Source organism: Hemiscyllium ocellatum, chromosome 46 (assembly GCF_020745735.1).
Source record: "Hemiscyllium ocellatum isolate sHemOce1 chromosome 46, sHemOce1.pat.X.cur, whole genome shotgun sequence".
NCBI lineage: Eukaryota > Metazoa > Chordata > Chondrichthyes > Orectolobiformes > Hemiscylliidae > Hemiscyllium > Hemiscyllium ocellatum.
In genome coordinates, this window is record NC_083446.1 from 1,143,058 (window position 1) to 1,161,058 (window position 18,001).

Sequence of the window (18,001 nt, forward strand, 5' to 3'; positions counted from 1 at the left end):
CCTCCACTCTCGCACTCTTTGAGATAACTTGCCTCAGGAGTAACACCTTTCTCTGAATTACCTCTCATCAAAGTTGAAAACTCACTGGAAAGCTGCATCCCCACAAATGGTGGATTCCTAAAGGAGAATTCCAAATCAACACTTCCTTCACTGGAAAGTGAAGTCAGCCAGCTTAACTGATCCAGGAAGTCATCCCAGTACCAATAACCTGCTTGCAAAGTTACATTTAATACACTACAGAATGTTATATTTTTATCCCCAGGCAATGAGTCTGCACATGTTCATGTGTGTCCTCATTGAATGATGGAACAGGCTCAGGGCTGTATGGCCTACTCCTGTTCCGATATAAATATTGATGCAATTTAAACCTGGTTAATAAACCTTACACCAAAATTGAGAAAGGTTTGCAGTTCTTTATTTGTTACTAGATATGTTGGTAGTTCTCAACAACACTTCCCTTTTTGTTGTGACCAATGACATGGGTCAAGAAGAGATATCTCTTCACTGCTCATAATCCTAACTCAGAACAGTAACATTAGTTAAGGGAAATCACATGGATTTTAGATGAAGCATTATTTCTTTTTAATTCATCAGCTGGGAACATGAATTGAACTTTTAAAAACAGACATTCAAAACACAACATCTAAAAGAAACATGAGATCACAGCCCAAGACACCTACCTAAATTGCAGTATGGTACATTCACCATTCTAATCCATTAGGCAGAAAGGTTTGCCAAACCAACAAGACATTGAAGTCCTGGGGAATGTATAGGACCTGCATCTCCTGTCCCATTAACAAATCATTAAAAGAATCACCTGAGCCATTCAATTGTATGAAGTGAACCATTAAAACTGACTCATTTACCTGGCTGGTGCATCTCCAACAACACTGAAGAAACTTGAACACCACTCAGGACAAAGCAGCCTGCCTCCACCACCATCAACATTCAGTGCTACGATCCATGAGATGTACTGCAGAGATTCACCAAAGATTCTACTACTAGTGGAAACATCTCTACATTCACACTACCCAGGCCTTTCAATATTCTGTAAGTTTCAATCCAATACCCCTCATCCTTCTAAACTCCATCACGTATAGACCCACAGTCCTCAACCACTCCTCATATGACAATACTTCAACCTGGGATCATTCTTGTAAACCTCCTCTGGCCACCCCCTCCAATGCCAGCACATCCTTTCTGAGATAGAGCCCAAACTGCTCACAATATTTCAAATGCAATCTGATCAGAGCCTTACACAGCCTCAGCAGTACATCTCTGCTCCTCTATTCTAGCCTTCTTGAAATGAATGTTAACATTGCATTTGCCTTCCTAACTGCCAAATGAACCGGTATGTTAACCTTAAGAGAATCCTGAATTAGGACTTCCAAGTCCATTTGTGCTTCAGATTTCTGAAGCCTTTCCCCATTTATAAAGTAGTGTACACCTCTAATCTTCCTACCAAAATGTATAACTTTGCCACATTGTATTCCATCCCCTAGACTGTCCAAATCCTTCTGCAGCCTCCCCAATTGTTCAACACTACCTCCCTTCCACCTATCTTTGTGTCATCTGCAAACTAAGCAACAAAGCCCTCAGTCCCTTTGATCAGATCATTAATGTATAACATGAATAGTTTCGATCCCAACACTGAATTCTACAGAATTCCACTAGTCATTGGCTGCTATCCTGAAAAAAATGCCTTTATCCTCACTCTCTGCTTTCTGCCAGTGAGCCAATCCTTTATCCATGCCTAAACCTGTCCCAACACCGTGGGCTCCTATCTTATTTAGCAACTTGCTGAACTGCACCTTGTCAAAGACCTTTTGGAAGTCAAAATAGATCATGGAAGGTTGTGTTGCAGCTGTACAGGACATCAGTTAGATCACTTTTGGAATACTGTGTTCAGATTAGATTCCCTACAGTGTGGAAACAGGCCATTCAGCCCAACAAGTCCACACCGACCCTGCAAAGAGTAACCCACCCAGACCCATTTCCCTCTGACTAATGCACCTAACGCTATGGGCAATTTAGCATGGCCAATTCACCTAACCTATACATCTTTGGACAGTGGGAGGAAACCTTCGCAGACACAGGGAGAATGTGCAAACTCCACACGGACAGTCACCCAAGGCTGGAATCGAATCTGGATCCTTGGCACTGTAAACCAGCAGTGCTAACCACTGCGCCACCCTGGTCACCATACTGTAGGAAAGATGTTGTGAAACTTCAAAGGGTTCAGAAAAGATTTACAAAGATATTGCCAGGTTTGGGGGGTTTGAGCTAAAGGAAGAGGCTGAATAGGCTGGGGCTATATTCCCTGTGTGTTGAAGTCTGAGAGCTGACCTTATAGAAGTTTATAAGGTCATAATGGGCATGGATTGAGTGAACAGCCAAGGTCTTTTCTGCAGGCTAGTGGGTTCCAAAATTAGAGGGCATAGGTTTAAAGTGAAAGGGAAATATTTAAAAGGGACCTAACGGGTAACATTTTCACATAGAAGGTGGTGCATGTATAAAATGAGCTACCAAAGGCTGGTACAATTACAACATTGAAAAGGGATCTGGATGTGTGTATGAATAGGAAGGGTTTAGACAGATATGGGCCAAAAGCTGGTAAATGGGACTAGATTAGGTTAAAATAACTGGACGAGTTGGACCAAAGATGCTGCACATCTCCATGACTCTATGACCATTGGATCTCCTTTGTTTAACTTGCTTGTGACCTCCTCAAATAGTTCTAACAGATTTATCATGCATGACCTCCTCTTGACAAACTGCTGACTCAGTCCAATTTTACTTTCAAGTACTCCACAATCTCACCCTTAAAAATGGATTCTAAAATCTTACCAATGTTCAAGGTCAAGCTAACCAGACTATCGTTTGCCAATGTCTGAACCTCCTCTCTTCTTAAACATGGGTATTAGATTAACCATTTTCCAATCCTCTGGGACCATCCCTGACCTCAGTGATTCCTAAAAGACTACCACCAATATCTCCATCATCTTCTGCAGAAACCTGGGGCATGGACCATCTGATCCTGGTGATTTATCTGCTTTCAGACTTTTCAGGGAGGGGAGGGGAATGGAGGTGAAAGGGAGAAGAAAGAGGGTGTTAGGTAAGTGAGGGGAGAAGTGAGTGAGGACAAGATAAGGGGGTGGATGAGGGCAGGGATCAAATGTGAAGGGAGGACAGGTAAGGAATGAGTGCTGGGAGTAAGGCAGAGGGAGCATGAGGTGGGGGGAACAGTGGATGATTTGAGGGTTGTGAGAAGATGGATAGTGAGGGGATGAGTGGGGGTGGGAAGGATAGTGGAGGGGGAGGTATAGTCATGGAAGGAGAACAGGTTGGAAGGATAGAAAGGGGTGGGGAAGGAGAGAGAGGGGGAGGAGTAGTGGAGGGGGGGGAGGAGAAGGGAGAGTGAGGTGAGAGTTAGTGAGGGAAGGAAGAGTCGGCACTGATTCTCCTCTCCCCCCTCAGTGAGCCGGCTGTTTGCTATCTCCAGCCTCAGCTCTGAGTTGTGTCTTTCTGTCTCGGTGTTTGTGGCTGTGTCTATCACATGGGCTGCGGGCCGTGCTGCTGATTGGGCGGCGGTACGGTGCCTTTCATCAGTTTCACTGGGATCTTCCTGTTCCCCGGAGTTGCCAATGTGGACGGGCAGTGAGCGGTGCCTGACAGAGACACGGAACTCCTGGCGCTTGCTATGGACAGTCTGGGTGAGTGAGGGGGGGGGACTCCGTGCAGACTTTCTCCGAGCTTCAGCCCCCCCGCCCCAGCCTCACGTCCCTGATCCAGAGAACCCCCCCACCCCCCGAACCCCGACTGCAGCACACCCTCCCTCCGTCAGGAGACGGAGCCACCGCGATTCCTGTTCCTGGGCGGGTCAAAACAACTTTTAATTTGACTTGAAGTCAGTTGCATTCTCTGAATTACTGTCGCTTCCTTTCTTTCCAGAGGGTCACTCGCCCTCTTCCCTCCCCCAGCCACCTTCCCCAACATTCCTAACTCTCGGTATTCAGACCTGTCAAAGCCCCTGATTCAGAGGCTCTGATTGCGAACACACAGCAAGCTCTGCACTTTAACCTCACGTTAGCACCAACAGCAATCAATGCTTTAACACACAGGGAGTGCTGCACTGTCGGAGGGTCAGTGCTGAGGGAGTGGGCACTGTCGGAGGGTCAGTGCTGAGGGAGTGCTGCACTGTCGGAGGGTCAGTGCTGAGGGAGTGGGCACTGTCGGAGGGTCAGTGCTGAGGGAGTGCTGCACTGTCGGAGGGTCAGTGCTGAGGGAGTGGGCACTGTCGGAGGGTCAGTGCTGAGGGAGTGCTGCACTGTCGGAGGGTCAGTGCTGAGGGAGTGGGCACTGTCGGAGGGTCAGTGCTGAGGGAGTGCTGCACTGTCGGAGGGTCAGTGCTGAGGGAGTGCTGCACTGTCGGAGGGTCAGTGCTGAGGGAGTGGGCACTGTCGGAGGGTCAGTGCTGAGGGAGTGGGCACTGTCGGAGGGTCAGTGCTGAGGGAGTGCTGCACTGTCGGAGGGTCGGAGCTGAGGGAGTGCTGCACTATCGGAGGGTCAGTGCTGAGGGAGTGGGCACTGTCGGAGGGTCAGTGCTGAGGGAGTGCTGCACTGTCGGAGGGTCAGTGCTGAGGGAGTGGGCACTGTCGGAGGGTCAGTGCTGAGGGAGTGCTGCACTGTCGGAGGGTCAGTGCTGAGGGAGTGCTGCACTGTCGGAGGGTCAGTGCTGAGGGAGTGGGCACTGTCGGAGGGTCAGTGCTGAGGGAGTGCTGCACTGTCGGAGGTTCAGTGCTGAGGGAGTGCTGCACTGTCGGAGGTTCAGTGCTGAGGGAGTGGGCACTGTCGGAGGGTCAGTGCTGAGGGAGTGGGCACTGTCGGAGGGTCAGTGCTGAGGGAGTGGGCACTGTTGGAGGGTCAGTGCTGAGGGGGTGCTGCACTGTTGGAGGGTCAGTGCTGAGGGAGTGCCGCACTGTTGGAGGGTCAGTGCTGAGGGAGTGGGCACTGTCGGAGGGTCAAGTGCTGAGGGAGTGGGCACTGTCGGAGGGTCAGTGCTGAGGGAGTGCTGCACTGTCGGAGGGTCAGTGCTGAGGGAGTGCTGCACTGTCGGAGGGTCAGTGCTGAGGGAGGGGGCACTGTCGAAGGGTCAGTGCTGAGGGAGTGCCGCACTGTCGGAGGGTCAGTGCTGAGGGAGTGCCGCACTGTCGGAGGGTCAGTGCTGAGGGAGTGCCGCACTGTCGGAGGGTCAGTGCTGAGGGAGTGCCGCACTGTCGGAGGGTCAGTGCTGAGGGAGTGCCGCACTGTCGGAGGGTCAGTGCTGAGGGAGTGCCGCACTGTCGGAGGGTCAGTGCTGAGGGAGTGCCGCACTGTCGGAGAATCAGTGCTGAGGGAGTGGGCACTGTCGGAGGGTCAGTGCTGAGGGAGTGCCGCACTGTCGGAGGGTCAGTGCTGAGGGAGTGCCGCACTGTCGGAGTCGGTGCTGAGGGAGTGCCGCACTGTTGGAGGGTCAGTGCTGAGGGAGTGGGCCCTGTCAGAGAATCAGTGCTGAGGGGGTGCTGCACTGTTGGAGGGTCAGTGCTGAGGGAGTGCCGCACTGTTGGAGGGTCAGTGCTGAGGGAGTGGGCACTGTCGGAGGGTCAGTGCTGAGGGAGTGCTGCACTGTCGGAGGGTCAGTGCTGAGGGAGTGCTGCACTGTCGGAGGGTCAGTGCTGAGGGAGGGGGCACTGTCGAAGGGTCAGTGCTGAGGGAGTGCCGCACTGTCGAAGGGTCAGTGCTGAGGGAGTGCCGCACTGTCGGAGGGTCAGTGCTGAGGGAGTGCCGCACTGTCGGAGGGTCAGTGCTGAGGGAGTGCCGCACTGTCGGAGGGTCAGTGCTGAGGGAGTGCCGCACTGTCGGAGGGTCAGTGCTGAGGGAGTGCCGCACTGTCGGAGGGTCAGTGCTGAGGGAGTGCCGCACTGTCGGAGGGTCAGTGCTGAGGGAGTGCCGCACTGTCGGAGGGTCAGTGCTGAGGGAGTGCCGCACTGTCGGAGGGTCAGTGCTGAGGGAGTGCCGCACTGTCGGAGGGTCAGTGCTGAGGGAGTGGGCACTGTCGGAGGGTCAGTGCTGAGGGAGTGCCGCACTGTCGGAGGATCAGTGCTGAGGGAGTGCCGCACTGTCGGAGTCGGTGCTGAGGGAGTGCCGCACTGTTGGAGGGTCAGTGCTGAGGGAGTGGGCCCTGTCAGAGAATCAGTGCTGAGGGAGTGCCGCACTGTCAGAGAGTCAGTGCTGAGGGAGTGCCGCACTGTCGGAAGGTCAGTGTTGAGGGAGTAGGCACTGTCGGAGGGTCGGCGCTGCGGGAATGCCGCACTGTCGGAGGGTCGGCGCTGAGGGAGTGCCGCACTGTCGGAGGGCCGGCGCTGAGGGAGTGCCGCACTATTGGAGGGTTGGCGTTGAGGATCTCCTCGTGGTCAGAGCTGAGGGAGAACCATACTTTCGGAGGGTCGGAGCTGAGGGTGTGTTGCACCATCAGAGGGTCAGTGCTGAGGGATTGCTGTTTTGTCTGAGGATCAGTGTTGAGGGAATGCAGCAGTGTTGAAGTATCAGTGCTGAGGGAGTAATGCACCATCACGGGGTCAGTGCTGAGTGAGTGTTGCATTGTTGGCGCTGAGGGAGTGTTACACAATCAGATGGTCAGTGCTCAGGGAGTGCCGCACCTTCAAAGGATCAGAGCTGAGGGAGCACCACACTGTTGGAGGGTCAGTGCTGAAGGAGCCCCGCATTGTCGGAGGATCAACTCTGAGAGAGCGCAGCACTGGTGGAGGGTCGGTACTGAGGGAGTGCTGCAGTGTCGGAGGGTCAGTGCTGAGGGAAATGAATGATCCCACAGCTGGTGTTGTGGGGTCTGGTATAGGTGTGGTCGTGTCTCTGCCACCCCCTCTATCGCCACCCCAACGTGTAAACAGAATGGTAGTGATTATCATTTTTCTGTCTCCGTTGGATCTTGTGGTGTCATAACTCATATTTTGAGAAATGATGTATTTGGCAGCTAAGGTGCTTTGACGCATCCTGTGGTGGTGAACTTTGGTGAAATACAGATTTTTTTTTTCTCTGAAACTTTGCCTTATGTTGTGGAAAAATCGAATGTGAGAATTTGAAAACATCAATTTGACAGCAAGGTGGAAAGATAACAGGAGGTGCTCTGGCCTGTAGAATATCCTGTGCATACAGCTATTATGTCTTTCAGTCTGTCTTTCAGTCCCGTTAAGAGAACTCTGTGTGTCCGGTCACTTTTGATGTAGTGTCACACTTGTACTGACCAGCTTTCTATTCGACAGTACGAGGCACTGATAGATAAACTTGTGGTACCTGACAGAACTTGCTGTGATAACTACAATTTGACCAAAACTCTGCTGTCCACAACCTCAGTGACTTACGTTCACCTAGTACACCCCTGTGCTTACAGACTCATTTTAACACCCTGTGCAGACATGGAACCCACTACCCTGCCTTACAATGTGATTCACTCAATCTATTGTGCTTGGAGTGTTGTTAACCGAGCTGAAAATGTGTTGCTGGAAAAGTGCAGCAGGTCAGGCAGCATCCAAAGAACAGGAGAATTGACATTTTGGGCATGAGGCCTTCTTCCGTGCCTGAAACGTCGAATCTCCTGCTCTTTGGATGCTGTCTGACCAGCTGCACTTTTCTAGCAACACATTTTCAGCTCTGATCTCCAGCATCTGCAGTCCTTACTTTCTCCTTGTGTTTTGTTAACTGAGTCAAAGACTTATGTTTATTTGGGTGACTGTGGAGAGTTAGCTTTGGTGATGATTTGGAGCTGTGGGGAATCGGATGAAGTGCTGCTCCAGGTTTGCTGATTGCTGTGTATTGGAGGAAGTTTTCCTTCCCTCACTGACTAGGATACTCTCCTATGGCCTGGGTCCCTCAGTCACAGGTTGCCTCTTGTACCTATCTTGTGGACAGCATTTATTCTCAGGATGCTGTTAGACCAAGGCACTAGATAAATGCAATTTATTGTTATAATCTGAAATACGGAATGCAGATCAGTTACAGCAAGTATGAGGTCACTGTGCTAGCCTGTCCTCCATTTCCCAGCACGAAGCAGACTGGAGCAGGAATGTTGGCCAGGTTAGAGAGTCAGGAGGCTCTGCAAGTGGCACTGCTGACACACTCACACAAAGATACAGACAGACACACTCTCTCTCTCTCTCTCTCTCTCTCTTACAGGCACCTGCATGAACACACAAGCACAGATATGCATGCATAGACATGCAGACACACACACACGTATATACAGGCACACACTTTCACCCACAAATCCTCATTTCATTTCAACTGTTTTGCTTTCTCTTTGGCTCTGAACTCTCTGGATCTCCTTTACCACTTTTAATAGCAGGGGAGACCAGAACCGGGGGATATCAATCACAGGCAGAGCTGAATAAATCCAGTGCAGAATTCAGGAGAAACGTCCTGGCCCCAGAGAGTGGGGAGAATATGTGATTTGCTCCCACAGGGAGGGCTCAAAGGAAATCATATCAAAATGGTTTTTTTTGGGGGGGGGGAGGTCAGCTGGATAAATGCATGAGAGAGCTGGAAATAGAAGGATAGGGGGTTGGGGGTTGATGGTGAGAGAGAGTGGGAGAGGCTTGTCTGAACTGTTAGCCTGGACTCCCATAGCACCATTTAGACTATGTGATACATTGGGCAGTTTTGACAGAATATCAGCTATCCCTTCTCCTTCAGACATGCCATTCACTGAGGAAGCCTCAATGCAAGGAGAAAGGGTATCCAGTGATTTTGACAATAGGATCCATTGTTGCTCTTCTGCAAAGACAATGTGTCACAAAAACAGGAAGTTGGAAATGTCACTCACATTTCGAAACTCAATGAGAACAGATGTTAGTCGCAGACAATATGAACAGGTGCAGACATTCGGAAGAAGAGGAAAAATATACAACTCCCTGTGATTAGGTGAATCTCTCTGTGGCTCAGTGGGTAGCACTCTCTCTCACTCTCGCCTCTGACTTGGAAAGGTTTAGGTGAGAGCACACTTCAGAGATTTAAACACCAAGCCAGTCCCAGCATTGCCCTGTTGGAGGGTCAGTACTAATGGAGCACCACACTAACATTTAACAGCACAGAAAAGGCCCTTAAGTCCATTATGTTCTTGCTGGTCATCAAACATCCACCAATTCAAATCCCATTTCTCAGGGCTTGTTCCATAGGTGGCCAGCACTGCCCTTTCAACTGCTCATCTAAATATTTGTCTTGGGAGGGTTCACACCTCTAATACCCTTTTAATACCACCTACCCTCTGGGTAAATAATTCTACCTCAAATATCCTCTGAACCTCCTGCTTCTTAGCTTAATACTGACCCCACTACTAAAGGGGGAATGTTTCTCCGTATTTACCCTGGTCTATACCTCTCAGAACTCACTATATACCTCAATCAGCCCCCGTCCCCTGGCCAGCCTTCTCTGATCTGCAGAAAACAACCCCAGCTAGCCAGTTTCTCTTCATCACTCAATCACTGCAGCCCAGGCAGTATCCTGGTGAATTTCCTCTACTTCCTTCAGTGCAATCATATCCTTCCTATTGTACAGTGACCAGAACTACAGTAATCCAGCATTGGCAAGTTAACATCATAACCTCCTTGCTCTTGTATTCAATATCTTGATTAATAAAGGCAAGTGTGCCATATACCTTCTTAACCACCTTATACACTTGTCCTACTGCCTTCAAGGATCTGTGGATACCAAGGTCCCTCTGATGCTCTGTACTTCCTAGGGTCTGCAAATTCAGCATGTACTTTCTTGTCTCGTTAGTCCTCCCAAAATGCATTGCCTTGCAGTTTTCAGGATTAAATTCTATTTGCCACTGTTCAGCTGATCTGACCAGCCAGTCTATATTGTAGTCTGCGTCTTTCTTCCTCGCTATTTACCAGACCATTCATGTGAAAGGCACTTTGGGATATCCTAATCTGATGAGAGATAGAAACAGTTCTCTTTGTCTCACTGAGAATTGCATCCAAGTCTGTGAAATATTGACTCTGCGTTTTGCCAGGTTTCTGCAGACACTCTGGGGATTCTCGTTGTTTCCCCCTTTTTCAGATTCTGGAGCAGATGAACTGAGACTACAGCTGGCAACAGTCTGGAATCTGAAACATTCACAGCAATCTTCAGCCAGAATTACCAAATGGATGATCCATTTCTGCCTCTTCCAGTTGTCCCAGCATTACAAATTCAGCCAATTTGATTCACTCTGATATTGAGAAACAGTTGGAGGCCACTGGATACTGCAAAGTGTATGGGTCCTGACATTCTGATAATGGTATTGTGCTCCAGGACATGTTGCTCCCCTAAACTTGTCCAGTACAGCTACAACACTTGCATCTCCCCAACAATATAGAAATTTGCTCAGCTATGTCCTTTACACAAAAAAGCAGGAGAAATCCAACCTGGCCAATTACAGCCTCATCAGTCTGCTTTAATCATCAATAAAATGATGGAAAATGTCACCAACAGGGCTATCAAGCAGCAACTGCTCAGCAATAACCTGTTCTGCAATGCCCAGTTTGGGTTCCACTAGGGCCACTCAGCTTCAGACCTCATTACAACCTTGGTTCAGACATGGACTAAATAGTTGAATTCCAGAGATGAGGTAAGAGTGACAGCCCTTGACAGCAAGGTTGCATTTGACTGAGTGCAGCATTAAGGAACCCTAACAAAACAGGAAATAATGGGTATCGGGGAAAACTCCCCACTGGTTGGAGTCATACGTGATACATAGGAGGGTGGTGGTGGTTGTGGAAGGTCAGTCATCTCAGCTCCAGGATATCTCTGCTGGAGTTCCTCAGGGGAGTGTCTCAAGCCCAACTACCTTCAGCTGCTTCATAAATGATTCACCCTGTTATCATAAAGTCAGGAGTGGGGGTCTAACTGTTTTCCTTTAATATTCAATGATATTACCATAACTGAGTCCCCACTATCAACATCCTGGTGGTTACCATTGACCAGGAATTCAAACAGACTTGTCACATAAACACAATGGCTACAAGAGCAGGTCTGAGGCAAGGAATAATGTTGCAAGTAACTCACCTCCTGACTCCCAAAGCCTGTCCACCATCGACAAGGCACAAATCAGCAATGTGATGGAATAATCCCCGCTTGCCTGGATTAGTGCAGCTCCAACAACACTAAAGAAACTTAAAACCATCCAGGACAAAGCAGCCTGCTTGTTTGGCACCACATCCACTCCCTCCATCACTGACACTGAGTAGCCGCAGTATTACCATCTACAAGATACACTGCATGATTTCACTAAAGCTCCTTAGACAACCCTTTCTAAACCCACGACCACTATCACCTAGAAGGACAAGATATCTGCAGATATATGGAAGGAAGTTACAGAGATAGGGACGGTCATGGGGGCTGGAGGAGGTTACAGAGATATGCAGAGGTGTAGAAACTGGAGGAGGTTACAGCGATAGTGAGTGTGTAGAGGCTGAAGGAGGTTACAGCGATAGTGAGTGTGTAGAGGCTGAAGGAGGTTACAGCGATAGTGAGTGTGTAGGGGCTGAAGGAGGTTACAGCGATAGTGAGTGTGTAGGGGCTGAAGGAGGTTACAGCGATAGTGAGTGTGTAGAGGCTGAAGGAGGTTACAGCGATAGTGAATGTGTAGAGGCTGAAGGAGGTTACAGCGATAGTGAGTGTGTAGAGGCTGAAGGAGATTACAGCGATAGTGAGTGTGTAGAGGCTGAAGGAGGTTACAGCGATAGTGAGTGTGTAGAGGCTGAAGGAGGTTACAGCGATAGTGAGTGTGTAGAGGCTGAAGGAGGTTACAGCGATAGTGAGTGTGTAGAGGCTGAAGGAGGTTACAGCGATAGTGAGTGTGTAGGGGCTGAAGGAGGTTACAGCAATAGAGAGGAGGCCCAGAGGTAGGGAATAGATAATGAGAGGTTTGAAGAGAGAATGTTAAAGTAGGCCACCCAGCCCCTTGAGTTTTCTCTACAATCACCCCGATAACTATTGGCTCCTGTTTTAGAGAAGCATTTCTCTCTCATTGTCTTAAAGTACTGAATGCGCCTGTCCTCACCCCTCACTGGGGAAGTGAATTCCACAAAATAACAACCCTCCAAGTGATTAAAACACTTCCTGGCCTCCATCTTGACAGGGAAACTCCCCATTTTTAAAGTCCTCAGTTTTAGTCTCTCCCACAAAGGGAAACATCCTCTCAGCATCCACCCTGTAATATTCCATCAGCATCTTTACACTTCAATAAGATCACCTCTCATTTATTGATAACAGGCTGAACCTATTCAGACTCTCTGTCAAAACACACTTCTGCACATCTCTTTCTCATCTTCTGCAAACTGCCCACTCGATATCTGTCTTCAACAAACACTTGACACAGTGCAGTTCAAACTGTTATAGAGGATTGTGCGACAAAACATACTCTGGAAAGCAGATGGAGATGATATTTATTAAATGTTTAAACTCTTGTTACCATGATTGGGATCCAGATGCACCAGAATCATTCAATAGCAAGGAACACGTTGTCACGATATATGAGAGAGTGCAGGCCCAGTTATCCCTAGAACTGGTTCAACAGCCTCACTCAAATCAATGGAGGCTACTCCTCACTGTGTCCATTATTTAAGAAGCTATGGCCCTAACCTGTGTCACCTTTAATGTCACTGCCTCACTCCTAATGTCCCTACAGTCTCTCCCACCTCTCACTTGGGCACTATTCCACAGCTGCCTTTAGATACCCTTGTTACACAAGTGGGAGTTGGGCCAGCCAGCTGTTTGACTCCTGGAGGCACCACTTGCCATCCAGCATGACCCACGTTTCAATTGAGATTACCAGATTCTAGATTAGTGTGGTGCTGGAAAAGCACAGCAGGCCAGGCAGCATCCAAGCAGCAGGAAAATCGACGTTTCGGGCAAAAGGAATGAAAGCAGGGAGCCTCTGGGGTGGAGAGATAAATGGGAGAGGGGTAGGGCTGGGGAGAAGGTAGCAAAGAGTACAATAAGTGGATGGGGGTGGGGATGAAGATGATAGGTCAGAGAGGAGGATAGAGTGGATAGGTGGGAAGGAAGCAGGAATCCTGGGCAGTGTTCTTACCCACCTGATCCAGTACTGTACCCAATTGAAGGGGAGCTGAAGCTAACTGTGGGTCAGCCAGACAGCACAGAGAGTGAACCAAACTCGGTATATTCAGATCATTGTAACCAACCACTGACAAGTGAGTGGGGCAGGCACAGACCCCCTGAAGAAAAAGCCCGTGTTTCTGTGGAGTCCTGAGACATTCCAACGCTGTTCCCAGCAACTTGAGGGGTTTTGCACTGAAGCCACTGTTGTAACCGTGGAAATGCAACTGTTCGCTTATGCACAGCAAGATTGCACGGCCAGCTATATACGACTACCCAGATCATCTATTTTCAGCCCCAGGACACAGGGGAGAGCTCCGTCCTGCACTACTTCCAGTTGTGTGGCTTTTTAAACCCACCGCCAACCTGCTACCTCACCCCGAGAGAAGCATTTATTCTGCCTGGAAGAGGATCCACCGTAGCAGCTGCGTCGGTTCCTCTTTGCCACCTAGCTAATTTAGATCTAATTGTCAACCCTGAAATGCTTCTCACAGGGTCAGTAAGCACCCGGGAGCCAGTTGTCCAAGCCTTTAGCAGCCTGCTCCTGAGTTGACTCTCAATGGAGGATTGCTGTGGCCTGGAGTCTGCTGCACAAGAGGCAGTGAGCAAGATATAACCTCCCTAAGTCGAATGGCTAACTGGGAGAATGCCCTCTGTGTGGCTAGTCTGAAACCGCCAATTGAGAAGGAGAGAGTGAGGGGAGAGAGGGATGAGAAGTTTTCTGCTGATTCAGGGACAATTTTTTTTTGATTAGATTACCTATAGTATGGAAACAGGCCCTTCGGCCCAACAAGTCCACACTGACCTTTCGAAGAGTAACCCACCCAGACCCATTCCCCTACCCTATATTTACCCCTAACTAATGCACCTAACACTATGGGTAATTTAGCATGGCCAATTCACCTCACCTGCACTTCTTTGGATTATGGGAGGAAACCGAAGCACCCGGAGGAAACCAACGCAGACCCTGGGAGAATGTGCAATATCCACACAAATAGTTACCCGAGGCTGGAATCGAACCTGGTCCCTGGTGCTGTGAGGCAGCAATGCTAACCACTGAGCCACCATGCTGCCTGTATCTGAGATGTTAGCTGGGAATTGTGGGCAGTATTACTCTGACTTGTTGCTTCTGTGTATTTCTGTGATCTTGACACACCAGCTGTCTCCCTGCTTCACAGCTTCTGCCCTATCAAATGGAGGTACCTCTGCTGACCACTGGGCTGTGTCTGGTTGAAGGGTCACACAGTCAGAGATGTACAGCACTAAAAAAGGCCCTTTGGCCCATTTTGGCTGTGCTGGTCAAGAACTAGGGAGGCAGAGCCTCAAAATAAGGGAGAGCAGATTTAGGACTGAGTTGGGGAGGATCTTCACTCAAAATGTTGTGAATCTGTGGAATTCCCTGCCCAGTGAAGTAGTTGAGGCTACCTTGTTGAATGTTAAGGGCAAAGAGAGAGAGAGAGATTTTTAAACATTAAAGGCATTAAGGGTTATGGTGAGCAGGCAGGCAAATGAAGCTGAGTCCAGGCCAGAGAGCCTACTCCTGCACCTACTTCTTATGTTAATTATTCTAATCCCAATTCCCAGTACTTGGTCTGTAGCACTGTCTGCCTTAGTATTGCAAGTCGAAAAGTGTGATGCTGGAAAAACGCAGCAGGTCAGGCAGCATCGGAGGAGGAGGAGAATCGGGAGAGCTGGAAGATAAATAGGAGGGTGGGGATGAGGTAGCTGGGAAGGTGATAGGTAGATACAGGTGGAGTGATGGTGATAGGTGAGAGGGGAGGGGGTTAGAGTGAATAGGTGGGAAGATGGACAGGTAGGACAGTTCAAAAGGGTGGTGCTGAGTTGGAGGGTTGGATCTGGGATAAAGTGGGGGAGGGGAGATGAGGAAACTGCTGAAGTCAATGTTGATGCTGTGTGATTGGAGGATCCCAAGGCAGATGATGAGGCTTTCTTCCTCTGGGCATCAGGTAGCTTGGTTTTAGTGGCGAAGGAGGCCCAGGACTTGCATGTCCTTGATAGAGTGAGAGGGGGATTTGGAGTGGTTGGCCACAGGGTGGTGTGGTTGTTTGCTGCGTGTGTCCCAAAGATGTTCTCTGAACATTCTATGAGTTGGCATCCTGTTTCCCCAATGTAGAGGAGACCACATCGAGAGCAACGGACACAGTGCATGAGGTGTTTGGATATGCAGGAAAATCGCTGCTGGATGTGGAAGGAACCTTTCAGGCCTTTGAAGGAGGTCAGGGTGGAGGTGTGGGCACAAGTTTTATACGGTATCGACATCGATTTCACCAGTTCCATCTCCCATCCCCCCAACTCATTCCAGATCCAATCCTCCAACTCGGCACTGCCCTTTTGAACTGTGCTACCTGTCCATCTTTCTTCCCACCTATCTGCTCCACTCTCCCCTTCCCCACTTGTATCTATCTATCATTTTCCCAGTTCCCTCAACCCCAACCCCACCCTCCAATTTATCCTTCAGCCCACATCTCCCCCATTCCTGATGAAGGACTTATGCCCAAAACGTTGATTCTCCTGCTCCTTGGATGCTGCCTGACCTGCTGTATGTTTCCACACTTTTTGACTCTGTTCTCCTGCATCTGCAGTCCTCACTTTCTCCTTCTGCACATCTAAATACTTCCTCAATATTGCAATATTCAATATTACAAGGGTTTCTGTCTCTACCACCCTGACAGGCAATAACTTCCAGATTCCCACAACCCCTGGCTGAAAAGGTTTGCCTTGCATCTCCTCTAAATATCCTGTTCCTTATCCTAAATCTGTGCCCCCCCCGATCATTGATCCTTCTATCAAGGGAAAAATGTCTTCCTGTCTACCTTATGTGTGCCTCCTCATACTTTTATCCATCTCAATCCTGTTCCCTGTCAAATTCCTCTGCTTTAAGGAGAACAGCCATAGTCTGTCCAATCTCTCTTCCAAACTGAAACTTTCCAGACCGGGGGCAGCATCCTGGTAAATCTCTTCCTCATCCTCTCCAGTTCCTGCTTCCAGCCACATAGTGTTTTCTCTCTCTCATTTTATCTCTGTCTTTCTCTCTCTCCAGCTCCCCTATGGAGTCACCTCGCTGCAATCAATCATTTTCACATTCCTCCTTTAATCATTTGAAGATGTCTTAATGTAAACTGGCTCCAGATCATAGCAGAAGAAATGTGCCAAGTCTCAAAATCCTCTCCACATCAAAAAGGTTTCTCGTGGATTTTTGAATGTGACTCTGGTGCATGCCCATGTACCTCTGTGTCTATGTACACAAGTGGGGGAATGTGTTTGCCTGATGTATACAGTCCGTTCTGCTATAACGTGTGTTTCTTCAACATGAATTGGCTTTAACACAATTGAAGAACTGAACTTAGACTGCTATTTCCAGTACGTGAACCTTTCTTACCTTATTGGCTATAACGTGATTCTGGACCCATTAGTTAAAATGGTGGCGCTATAGTGCTATTTTCTCATAATGTGAGATCACACTAGAACCAAACTACTGCATTATATCAGAACTGACTATATATGTATATGTATGTGTACACATGCCTAGGGTGCACCTGTGTGTTTCCATGCCCAAGTTCTTGCATGTGAGTGTACAAGTGACTCTGCACCAGTATGTGAATCTGTGCATCTGTATATGTGCATGACATGTGCACGTGTGTGTAGGCATACACTTGGGTGTATGTGTGCCTTGGTTCAGGTATGTGTCTACACACACCTGGGTGCGTTTGTATATACATGTGCATTATGTGTATGAATTCCTGGGCACACATGTTTGTTTTGTGTGCCTGGGTGCACTGATCTACATGCGCCAGTCAAATGGGCTGTTTTCTTCTGGGTGGTTTTGAGCTTCTTGAATGTTGTTGGAACTGTACCCAATGAAGCCAGTGGGGAGTATTCCAATACACTTCTGACTTGTGCCTTGTCGATGGTGGACAGGCTTTGGGAAGTCAGGAGGTGAATTACTTGCTGCAGGGTTCCCAGCGCCTGATCTGGTCTTGTAGCCATTATACTTATATAGAACATAGAACAGGACAGCACAGTACAGGCCTTCCAATTCAGGATGCTGTGCTGAGCACTTATCTTAATCTAAGATCAACCTAACCTACACACCCCACAATTTACTGCTGTCCATCTGCTTGTCTAGTAGTCACTTGAATGACCCTAATGTCTCTGACTACTACCAATGCTGGCACTGCATTCCATGCACCCACCACTCTTTGCATACAGGACCTACCTTTGATATCCCCCATACCTTCCTTCAATCACTTTAAAATTATGACCCCTCATGACAGCCGTTTCTGCCCTGGGGACAAGTCTGTGGCTATCTATTCTATCGATGCCTCTCATTACCCTGTACACCTCGATCAGGTTACCTCCCTTCATTCTTCTCTCCAATGTGAAAAGCCCTAGCTCACTCAACCTCTCCTCATAAGACATGCCCTCCAACCCTGGCAGCATCCCGGTAAATATCCTCTGCACCCTTTCTAAAGCATCTACATCCTTCCTATAATGAGGTGACCAGAGCTGGTCACAATATTCCAATATTATAGAGCTGCAGCAAAACCTTGCAGCTTTTAAAGTCAATCCCCCTGTTAATGAAAGACAAAACACCATACACCTTCTTGACAACCCTATCAACTTGGGTGGCAACTTTGAGGGATCTACATATGTGGACCCACTGTTCCTCCACACTGCCAAGAATCCGGTCTTTAATCCTGTATTCAGCATTCAAATTCGACCTTCCAAAATGAATCACTTTGCATTTATCCACATTGAACTCCATCTGCCACTTCTCAGCTCCTGTCAGTGACTTGTTGTAGCCTGCAACAGCCCTTGACACTAC

General features: G+C 48.7%; 1 protein-coding gene across 5 annotated transcripts in view; it reads left to right on the forward strand.

Moving 5' to 3' along the window:
* The first annotated feature begins 3,435 nt into the window (after positions 1-3,435).
* The window catches only part of eml3 (EMAP like 3), a 69,288-nt gene continuing 54,722 nt past the window's right edge, over positions 3,436-18,001 (forward strand). For 2 of the 5 annotated variants that reach the window (XM_060855790.1, XM_060855791.1), the window contains exon 1: positions 3,436-3,713. In XM_060855790.1, the coding sequence (XP_060711773.1) occupies positions 3,701-3,713 (13 nt within the window). In that variant the 5' untranslated portion in view covers positions 3,436-3,700. Of the gene's footprint in view, positions 3,714-16,320; positions 16,358-18,001 lie in introns of those variants that run through there. The other 3 variants (XM_060855789.1, XM_060855792.1, XM_060855793.1) reach the window with 2 other exon arrangements.